Here is a 12281-nt window from a genome sequence, read left to right as displayed (position 1 = left end):
TGAAAACACTGAGAATACCAAGACAGAGTCATTTTCCCCAGACTCCATATCATGACCATGTTGCCTGCAAGGCCTCAGGTAAGGTGAGATATAAATGATTTTAGTTTTCAGAATTTTAAAACAAATCCATAAAGAATGATGGGGAATTTCATATATTCATTCATCAAATATTTATGGGGCGCTAACTATGTATTAGGTATTCTTCAAAACATTAAGAATTCACCAATGAACATCTTGGAGAATAGCTGCTGCCGTCATGAGCGTTCTTGCAGCAGGCTAATAGATCAGCTCACAGAACGTAACATGGTAAATCAGAAAATGATGAGCGCTACAGAGAAAAAATGTAACAGGGTGGAATAAAACAAGAACAGTGCTTGGAGCAGCTAGATAAGCTTTTTCTAGTAGGGCATTCAGAGAATACCTCCCCGGGCTGACAGATGAATAAAGACCAGGAGGAAGTGAGGAAGATAACCGGAGGAAGCCAGATCCAAAGAGAATAAATGGTGTGTGATCTGCACATTTGAAAATCAGACCTCAAGAATGCAGCTGCCAAATGTGAGAAACAGCATAGAAGCCACGCTGTTAAAACGCGTTACTGAAGGAACCAGCGGTAAGGCAAGAAACAAGAGCTTGCAGATCACTGCGAGGACTTAGGACTTCCTTCTGCAGTGGAAAACGAGGTACAGGTAGAGATGGAGCATTGTCTCATCTAAATCACTGGCTGCTGTGTCAAGAACAGACAAATTTTGACATTATTTCTCAATATCATCAAATTCTTCTACAACTTTACATGCACGTTGTATTTTTAGGAAAGTGAAGTTTCATTTCTTTTATCATCAAATAAAAATGGTGAAATATAAATCTCAGTTAAAATTTCAAACTTTTCAGCAAAACTCATTACTGTTAGCAACTCAATGAAATAGCACTTATTCTGATCATGTTGTGTTTTTATTAGTTCTAATGAATCTAAGAATTGTAGAGTTACTTAATACAGCTGACACTCCACTAATTTCAAGGGAACACAGGCAACAAAAGCTCATATGAGAATTCATTCAGAGTTCTATTCCACTTATCCTCCCACACTATGGAGAACATAATAGGTAGCGTGCAAGTGATTTTTCCACTTAATGTCAGGATTTCATATTATTATTTTGATGTAGATTTTAACTAAGTGAATTCAATCCCTAGATTTAATGAGTTACTTTATCAAGGAACGTGCCTGCATACTTTGGCATTTTAACTTTATCTTAGTTCATAATATAGACACTATACATTTATTATTGTGACGTATTAGAGACTGTTCTGTTTTCTTTCATGTAAGAACAAGGTCTGGAGGCTAAAGCAATTCTTTCTTTTATTCCATAGACACACATTCCCATGACCGTGCTAGCTTCTTTGCACATGTGCCAAATAAACCTCTCACTGCAGCTGATCCTTAGATTTTGAAATAAACGGCAACAGTGTCGTATTATAAAATCACCCTGTACAATTCCCTAGATCAGAGACTGCAATTTTCCTCAGAGACGTGGTAATCAGCAGCAAACACAAACAAAAGTTCGCTGCTGCTGAGTCCCTCTCCAGGGGGAAGAGGGAGAACAACAGGGAAGTCTGCGTATTTTGTCAGGCCCTTCACGGCCTCCTGTGCAATCCTTCTGACTCTTTCCCTCAGTGATCTCATTTGGTCTCACTGCTTTAAAGGCCACTTGCACGTTGCTAGCTCTGAATTGACAAACCTGGTTCTGAACTCTCAGCTTACTCTTCCCATGAATGGATCATATACCCACCTGGATATCTATAGACATTTTAAAAGATTTTTCACTCCCACACTCACAATCCATCCCTCTTGCAAGGTTTTTCCTTTTATCTACAATTGGGAACACTGGCCTTGACAGCTGCATAGGCTAATAAGCTCCAAGCTGTCCTTGACTCCTCCTACAGTGCAAATGCAATCTGTAGAATATCTATGCTCCCTAATTTTGAAAGTACCTACAGATTTGTCATCAAGCTTGGTAAGCCACCACTGATTCACACCTTAATAATGGAATCATTCGATTAGCACCGTAACCGAATATTTGCTTTAACTATCCTCCTACCCTGCATTGTTTCCACTCTCAACTGCCAGAACAACACTTCCAAAGTAGCAGTGTTATCATTTTAATCTTTTGTTTAAAAATCTCCAACAGCTTTCTTATAATAAAATTCCCAGGTCTTAAGCCATGCCTGTAAGGCCTTGGTGGCCTACCATTCCCCAGCAACTGATCTGCTATAGACACCGTCTTCTCATCACCAAACTCACCAGTCCCTCAGGGTGGCTTCCTCTGTCCATAACACACTTCTCTGTTACCCACACATCTGACTCAAGTCACTCCAGCGCCAGCCCCGTCAGTCCCTCTCACTAAAGGCCTCCATGATCATCCGACTCACACTCTCACTCTCCCAGTCTACTGCTTCCCACGGAGCATGGATTCTAATCTGATATGACATGTTACACATTCACCTGTAAAGTGATGCTGTCCCAATCTAAGAATGTAAGAAGAAATTAAGAGACATGCTCACTGCAGTGAGACAACAGCAATGCCTAACACACATTAGGTGTTCAATATATATTCGCCATAAGTCAATGATGAATTAATCATTGCTGAATCACAGAGAGAAATTATTCAAATGAAACATATCAAAGAGAAGCATAAGGTAAAGACCTAAATTCCCCCGTAAAACCCAAGCCCACATAAATTCAAAAGGCTAGGAGCTACACTAATGGAAAAGTTGCTACCTGAAGTCATTTCTTTAGAATTATCTAATGAGAGTACAAATTAGTACTAAGAAAGTTCTTAAGTATACTCACTCTTTCAATAGGGAAAGCAATGTTAAGTTCAATTATTAAAACATCCTCAAATTTTCTGTGAATGTCAGTATATTTAAATACATAAATCTCATATGCATTATAAAACATATAAAGAAAAGATACATATCGCCTTTTATGTGTTGTGTCAACATGCATCTCCACTGTACCATGCATTGGAAGAATTAAGGAAAAATCTTAGAGGAAAAAAATCTTCGGAGAAAATAGTATATTAGACTGGGTAAGATAAAAATTATCCTTCAGTTGACAGATGATTTTATATACAACGGCAAAATTTTAGTTTAACTAAAAGTTCAAATAGCATTGTGTCTGTTTTGATTTAGGCAGATGAATGAAATACAAGGCAGAAATCAGATTGAAAGGAAAATTATAGAACCATTAATTGTTGGAAGAATCTTAGGGTAAAAGTCTATGATAACTCAAAAACAAGGCTAAAGTAATAAGCCCAGAAGTAGGCGAGGGAAAAAAATCTGTGCTATTGAGCTTCTATAAGAGCTAGACCTGGAAGAAGCATTTCCAAGAGTTGCAAACTCAAGTAATGAGAACAATTAAAAACAATGGCTCCATCTTTAGTCTTAAGAGAGGAATGGTTCTAAGATTTAAACAGCTACGAATGTGGAAATTTAAAAATCATCATTCCAAACAATGTTCTGAGTAGTGAAAGATTTGTAGGTGAAATTGCCAGATTGCTATCTAAAAGAATTATGGAACTCAAGTGACCTTGGACAGGTGGACAGGTACCAAAAAGCAGCTGGGGCGGCACATACATGGAACTTGCACTTTTTAAGAGAAGACAGTAGATTCTACCAATTCCAGAACACACAACTTTTGTAATTGACAGACAAGGTGCAAGATGAATTATTAAAGAGAAAAGGAAGCAGTGAATATAAGAAGCCAAAATGAGTTTTCGAAGAAATTATATCTAACTAACTCCATGTCTTCTCTTCACAGTAGTGAAGCACTAGCTCTGAGAAACCAGGCTCTTAAATAGTCGACACATAAGGGATGTAAAAAAAGGGGGCTGGGGATTTAGCTCAGCGGCATAAGCGCCTGCGTTGCAAGCACGTGGTGGTGAGTTCTATCCCTGGTATCAATTAAGAAAGAAAAAAAAAAGGCTCAAACATACTCATTCTGGGGGTATGTTTTTATAGGTCTTTTCTGAAAGTGTTTCAATAATCCTTCATTCTTAGCCTAATCAGAATTTCCTTAATTTCCTTTAGAGAATAAAACCACTAAGTATTTTAGACTCAGGTAACATAAGTATTCACACAAACAATATGGTCTTGAATTAAGGAAGGGTCAAGAAAAAGTCTACGGCATGGTGAGATACAAGAGGACAGTAGAACACTGCAGCATACAAGTTAACTGACTTCTTTCAGAATAACAAGTTCTGGAGTATTTTTAAAGTTGAATTCAAGCTTTTATGATAAAAGGTATTGTTTCATGATCTGAATTAATCCATTCTTATACACAGAGAGAATGGTTCACTTGTAACAAAAATTAAAATTGTCTTAAAAAATCATTTAAAAAAGCTAATAAAAATGTTAGTAGTTTATTTTTGCTACTTTTTCCCATCTTTTCTATTTAGCTCTTCCTTATTTCCTAGATTCATTTAACCAATATTAGATGGTCACTGTGTTAGAAAATGTGTCACATGCATATGAAGCTGTTATGTCTGTCCTAAATTGGGACTTAAAACTCCATTTATCTTCCAGGGCAATAAATGACATTTAAAGATATGCACAGGGATTATAGTAACAAAAAGAACAGTGACATTTGTATTTTAAAAAAAAAAAGTCTGAGAGCAAGCTTTCCAAGGGGACTCCTCAAAGAGAGAAGAAACAAAACAAAGCATAATGACAGGCCTGAGCAGGGGGCTTTCAGAGAGCAGTGAACTGTTTAGCAAAGATGAATCACTTAAGTAGGAAGGCTTCACTTAAACATCTGATGCCCACTGGGGAGAAGGGAGTAGACAGGACCTCGAGGAAACATTCAGTGGTGATGGACATGATCATCATTTTGACTACGGTGATGCTTCATGGGTGTATTCATAGGTCACATTAATATCAACCTGTATTCTAAAATAATATCAACCTGTATATTCCATTAGTTATACCTGAATAAAGCAATGAAGAACAGAAGGCCTACAGCTCTAAGAATTTTAGACATAAATGTAAAAGTTGTGAGGAATAACTAAAGAAATGCAGGAACCTGTAAAAGATAATCATTGGAATTTCATCCCCTGTTTTACATCTCAAGATTTGCAATATTATCAAACTAAAGAATTGATTAATCAGGTTGCTATTTTCTACATTCTTATTTATACAAAGTACTAGTTGTGTCCCTATAGGCATAGCCCTAGGAGTAAATATGAGTTTATTTATTTCAATTCACTTTTAAATCTAAATTAAAAACTGCAAGATCCAGCAGATCTCATAAATAAAAGATAACACGATTTCTGAGAGGCAGAGAGAAAAGTCACAAATGTTTACAAAGTAGCAATGTATGGATATGTAATGAGTGCCTAAAAACTAAAGACAGGAATGGAACAGAAAAATAAATTATACATATATACAGTATATGTACATATATAATAATTGCTCTAAACTCAACCTGGAAATATAAAGCAAATAAAGAAAAAACAGGAAGTTTCAAGTTTGGTGCAAAAAAAAAACCTCGTAATCATAAAAATATCACATACACAAGCAAGCGCACACACACAAACATAGTGCAAGCAAAAAGTTCCATATCTATACTAAATTTATATGCATCCTCACAGGGCAATATGGAAGTAACTGTCAAGATTAAAAATGCTTTTCACACCAGGCATGGTGGCACACATCTGTAATCCCAGCATTCAGGAGGCTGTGGCAGGAGCAATGCTAAGAGTTTAAGGCCAGCCTGGGCTACACAGTGAGCTGAAGGCCAGCCAAACCACACAGCAAGATCCTATCTTAAAAAAAAAAGTGACATATTTTAAATTCTGATGTTGTTAAATGAGAATGTAGCTCATACTAATAACAAAAGCCAACCTTTATAAAGACTATGACTGGAAAAGTTAATGCAGACTTACTACATAAAATTATTTAACAAAAAGTACAATGGAGGGAGGCACTCTTTATTGTCCCTATTGAAGGCCAATCTGCCAGCTCAACTCCCAACACTACACAACAAAAAGATGTTGCAGATATAATGAAGATCCCTGAGATGGGAAGCTTACCTACATTATTCAAGTAGGCCTAACATAATCATAGGGCCTTTATATAAAGGAAGCAGGAGGGTCAAAGAAGAAGTTGGGACCAAAACAGGAGAAGAACAAAGCTGCACCATGGGCCAAGGAATGTGGGCAGCCTCTAAAAGCTGGAAAAATCAGAAAAATAAATTCTCCCCTTAGAGCGTTCAACAGGAATGTGGCTCTCCTAAGTCATTACAAAATCCTGGTCACCATCCAGATTTGAAACATAATAAATCTGTGCTGTTATAAGCTGCTAAGATTCTGCTAATTCACTTACCAGCAACAGAAAACTAGGAGATTCCTATTACACAAATAAGGAGACTATAGTTCTGAACACTGAATAACTATGTAAGATCATATAGCTGTGTAAGATCAAACAGCTAAGATTTAAAGCTGGGCCAGGGAATAACAATCATGATACGGTACCTCTAAATATACAAAGATGTATGCCAGAAGTTTCTCTTATACAACCATAAGAGTGGAGGACCAGAAACTTCCCTTCATTAAAAAGATAATTATAAGCAAATCATAACACAGGCTATGGCGTATTACACAAGAGTTTTAAAACAGCACAACAAGAAAAAACATCTTCAAAATATTTGGTACAAAAGGTTTCACAACAACGCATTTTCAAAATGTTCTTATGAACGTGCATACATTGGTAAACACAAGGAAACAGAATTAAAAGTCTCTGTTAAAAATAACAATGCATGTGAAATGAAGTGGGATAGTGAGAAAAGGGACACACATTGTATTCAATATTTTTTATGTTATTTGAATATTCTACAAGAATATCGTGGTATATTTTAAAACTGAGCATTTTTAATGCAGAGAGATCTGCATGAAATTCCTACATTTTTTCATTTTCAAAAAAAAAAAGAGCCCTCCACTGTGCAGAGTTTAAAAGTCCTGCACTACAGTGACACCAAATGGTAGCAGATCAAAATACAGTACACAAATAGGACATTTGTTTGATTCAATCTCCCTACAAATGTGTGATTTCCTTTGAAGAACAGGCAGTTTAAGAGAATTAAATGATATGGAGACAAATACTCAGAAAACTAGAATTTTTAATCAAAGAAAGTTTCAAACACCAAGCTTTACATGCAAATTTTTAGGCCTCTTTCCAAGCTTCAGCTAATCTTCTGATCCCATTGAATATTTACATAACTCATTTCTCACACAGTTAAAACTGTGCCACTGTGAACAGTGATTTTACCTAATGGCTTATTGATCAAAGAAATTTTGCAAATGAAAAAAATGCAGTCATACAACTAAAGTCTGATTCTAATCCACAAAAGCAAACCACTGGCAAGCGGACAATATTCTGGAGGGTGGCTGAGGCTGGGAAGCAAGGAATCTGAGAAGAAATACAGGCAACATATTTTCATTTCTTTATGCATTATATGTTTTGAATAAAACAAAAGACTACTATATCCAAAATTTAGACCAATTTATTAAAATTTTCTCCTAGACCGATAGAATCCTAGACTGATAGAATCTAAACCAAAAAACAAGAACACGATATAAAATAACTTATTCATTACAAAAAGATAGGGGTCAACCACTCCCAGAGCACTCCTTTAAAATACAATTTGGAAGGGCTGGGGATATAGCTCAGTGGCACATCACCTGCCCAGAAAATGCGAGGTTCTGAGATCGATTCCTGATACTAGGAAAAGTAAAATAAAATAAAATACACTTTGGGAGGGTTCTTTAGTCTCCTAGACAAAAATAAAAGTTTCTCCAGGTTTTTTACTTTGTTTTTCATACAATAGAACCTCCTAAAGATGTACAATATATAAATATATGATCAACTACAGAGACAAATCAATAATATTGAAATCTAAGCTCCTGAATTCATACCACTGGATTTTAATTCAGTGTTTCAAAAATAACTGGAAGACAAGATTTTGAATGCTATTATTATATAGAAATAATAAAGCTTTTAGATGTTAGACATAAACTACTCTGCTTTGGTCATTACACAACGTGTATCAAAATATCACATTGTAGTCAATGAGTATGGACAATTATGTGTTTGTTAAAAATAAAACATTTTTAAAACTAGGAAAGAGAAGAGAGCAACAGAAAGAGAGGGGAAGGAAAGGGAGGGAAGCAAAGGGAGAAGAGAAAGAAAGAAATGGGGGGAAAAGGAGGGAAGAAGGGAAAAACTGAAGAAGAAGAGTGTTACTAGATACCTATCACTACTCTGCCACACACGTGGAAGGTCACCCCTAAAACACCTGGGGAACTGCAGTGGGCAAAGATCCTATGCCTTGTTATTAGGACCATGAGGAGAATTAGCTCTGGGAGGCACCTTAAGATTCTGAATTATTAGAAACACCACATAAACAACTGAATTCTCGGCACCATGAAAGGATCAATGTTGCCCAGTATGGGGGTACATGGCTATAACCCCAGCATTCTGGGAGGCAGAGGCAGGAGGATCGCAATTTCCCTACCAGCCTCTAAAACTTAGCAACCTAGGCAGGCTCTGTCTCAAAATAAAAACTAAGAAAAAATACTAGGGATATAGCTTGGTACAAAGGTCCTGGGTTCAGTCCTCGGGCCCTACATATATACATACACACACCCCATTGGGGAACGGGAGACAAGGCAGAATATAGCTAACTCTGAAAGTCTGGAGTTCACACCCTGGAACTTCCACCAAAAAAAAAAAAAAAAAAAAAAAAAAAGGTATCCATGTCTTGTATATGCATTTAAAACTCTTTAATTAGAAAAAGAATGAGAACGAAAGCATTTAAGGAATGCATGAAAGCATGTGGATATGAAATACTGTATGATAGGGAACTTGGGACAAATGCTTTGGGTGGCGCAAAAAAAGGTTCAAGAACATGCAATTTCATGGAAATTAACGTATTTCAAATAACAAATACACTAATCTTAGCCAAAGATTGAGAAGCAATTACATACAGCATTTCTGAAAATAAATTTGTATATCATACTCTATAGGACACAGAGCCCTGGAAAGTTGTAAAGAATACATGATAACTATAAACACGTTTATAATTTGCATACCAATTCTGTGAACATTCAATTAATTGATCTTTAAATGGCACTGTTCACTAACATTCTCGATATTTAATATTGCACACTGCTTTTCTATCATAGAAAAAATAATGTAAAGGAACACCAACATACTCTTAATATTGCATCTTTTTTTATAAACACATAATCCTTACAGAGATTTAAAGCTGATGCTATAATGCAAACAACTTTACCCATTCTTGGGGGCTAGGGATTTAGGGATTTAGTTCAGCGGCATAAGCACCTGCCTAGCAAGTGCAAGGTCATGAGTTCAATCCCCGGTACCGCAAAAAAAAAAAAATTCCCCCATTCTCTCAAGCCTAGGAGTACAAAGAAAACACATTTTTGAAGAAATTTGAAATTCAAAAATATAATTAATAAATTTATATATAACAATAGGAAAAAAGTACTGACTGGCAAATTACAGAACTTATAAATGGTTAACATGAACATGTTAGAAATTCCAATAACAGTCTACAGAATCTGTAGATTAAAAGAGATAAGAGTAAGCTTATCTGTGACACAAAATAAAATTATAGTGTTGGAGGAGTTGTGACATTAAGTCCCAAATCATTTAACTGTGATTCTGTAATGAATTTTCAGGTAGAAATAATTAGTGTTTTAAATCTAGGCTGAATCAAAAAGTAAACGTTTTGAGGCAAAATAAAACTTGTAGAAATGAGCAGCTTCACTAACCTCCTATTTAGTTGCCCATTTCTGATACAAACATAATTTCAAAATTTGTTATTTTAAAATCAAAATATATTATGAGGCTCTAGAAGATAGCTACATGGTAATTATAAACAATTTCCTAAAATCACTAAACTATCATATTATCATTAGATAGTTAATAAACTGAAATCAGACCATACCTTAATGAAATAGCAAAATTAAATGAGATTTTAATCTAGAAGGGAGAACAGAAAATGTAAGTTGTTCCACACTGTTTGACATTCTCTTCCCAATATATTTTGAATTAATTAATAAGAACTGTTCACATCTTTTAGTGAGCTTTGCCTGGTGAGGGAGGAGAGAAGTAAGATGTGGGGAAAAAATTTGTTTTATTTCTTCCTGAATTTTCATCCTCATTTAAAACCAAAATAATTATGTTTTAAGAGTCAGTATCACATAAACCAAAGTATAGTATTCATAAACATTCATAAATAACAGAAGACTAAAATGTTGTATATGTTATCCATAATACATATTTTCCAACAACATTTCTCCATTTGCACCAAGGTTTGGCCTAGTACACGGTGGGAAAAACTCCAAATCCAATCTGAGTTGACAGGTTCTGAAATGGAAGCATTCCAGCTCTGGAATCACTGTGACAATGCATACTGAGATCTAAAAAGATAATTGTTTTAATTTTCTGATCCCTAATATTATACTGCTTATGAATTATAGCTCTTCTACAGTGAACTCAACTTGTAAGCTGTACCATTTGGATAAGAAATGAAAAATATTTTTCAGATAAAAAGGTTTTACAAGAAAAGTCTTAAGATTGTGAGAATAAGGGCAAGCCTGCTTCTGATTCTTTTGTTTTCAATTTCTGCTTCTTGGAATTTTATGAGTAGAGGAGCTGAGTAGGGTTGACTTAAAATAAAGGACGGGGTTTAGTAGCAAAGACCTGTAACATGCTAAGAATGAAGCACAGACACACCTGATACGTTAGCCAATTTGAATTTTTTGAAGTTGTATCAAATATGATTCCATCTCAGCCCTGGAGCTTGCTAATATAACTAAAGATGAAACAATAAATAATCCTATTAAAAAATCAGTACTTGATCAACTGTGATGACTGAATGTAACGAACCTAAAAATGATCATGTAATGATATGAGAAACAAGCAGAGGAAAGACAGCTCGAGAAAATTGTAATACGGCTAGTATATACTATTGGCAAAATTTTTTACCTCTTTAGATTCCAGATCCCATAAAACAGGGATGAACAAGATGATTATCAAGGAACTTAGATTTTTTAAAAATGAATGCATTTCACTCTCATTATCGAGAGACTATAAAGTATTTCTAATTTCAGAGTCAAAGTAAGAGATGAACTCAAGTGAGAGACTAAAACATGAATTTGAAGCTATTCTTGGAATTTTGGAAAGCACAATTCTAGAATAAATCACAAATGCAGTCTATTCATAAGGAGAGCAAGTTTTCATTTTACATTCTGACATTAAACAGTGTATAAAATTTAAATATAGCCTCTTAAACCTCACTTATTGCCAGTTTCAATAGATATATTTAAATCATCCTTTCTTGAATGTGCTTAGCAAGATAAACATTAAATGTATGAAACAGAGACATAGAAGAGCTTTACATTTTCTTTTTTCTGTTTGCATAGTACAAAAATCTCCTTAAGAGTTAATTACCCCTGATATGCAGTACTTACCACAACAGCAAATTGCTCAGGTTCACATAAGTTGTTATAGTCACTTTTGAACTGAGACAAAGAACTTAATTGCTCTTGATCAGGAAGATGTTTTATTAAGTTCTAAAAAATAAAATGAGAAGAAAATATCATCATTAGATGTATTTCTCAACCTTTAGAATAATTAATTAATTAACTATGGAAAGGAAAACAGTAAAGAAGTTACTATTCACCTTTTCCCCCAGGTAACTTCTGTTATTTTAAGCCTAATAGTTAACTTTTTTCTATTCCAAACTTACTACACACTCAAGTCAAACACTACCAGATATTTATTTGATTGGCTGACAACTGAGAAAGAAGAAATGGACCAATAACAAAGGAAAGGCTTTCTCACTTGTATAAATGTGATCCATTATGTTAGGGAAATTAAATGTCAGATATTTAAGGGAAAGCCAAATATACCTTAACACTTTACTCAAGGGAATAATAGAAATCCTATTTGCCACTAAAAGGCAAAAGAAAGAACAGGAAAAAACGAAATCAAGGGAATTGAAATTGGCAGTGCTTACAAGATTAACCAGTGAATTATATTTCAATAATAAAACTTGAAGATATTTTTAAAATACAGACAAAGTAAATTTTCCAGTGTGGAAGAAAAATAGAAAGGTCATTGAACACGCAGGATATATCCTGTAGACAAAAAAAGGATATAAAGAGATCCTTCAGGAACTTAACTTCTCATGACTAAAAAGA

At 35.0% G+C, this 12281-nt stretch overlaps 1 protein-coding gene across 2 annotated transcripts in view; it reads right to left on the bottom strand.

Moving 5' to 3' along the window:
• Window positions 1-12281, bottom strand: part of Diaph3 (diaphanous related formin 3) — a 462609-nt gene that overhangs the window by 238648 nt on the left and 211680 nt on the right. For both annotated transcript variants that reach the window (XM_063232700.1, XM_063232701.1), the window contains one exon: window positions 11550-11651. In XM_063232700.1, coding sequence (XP_063088770.1) covers window positions 11550-11651 — 102 coding nt within the window. The remainder of the gene's footprint in view (window positions 1-11549; window positions 11652-12281) is intronic.

Source organism: Cavia porcellus, unplaced genomic scaffold (genome assembly GCF_034190915.1).
Source record: "Cavia porcellus strain 051 isolate PalLab524CR breed Dunkin Hartley unplaced genomic scaffold, mCavPor4.1 scaffold_21, whole genome shotgun sequence".
Lineage (NCBI taxonomy): Eukaryota > Metazoa > Chordata > Mammalia > Rodentia > Caviidae > Cavia > Cavia porcellus.
The sequence above is the reverse complement of the archived record's forward strand: the minus strand, read 5'-3'. Positions and strand labels throughout refer to the sequence as shown.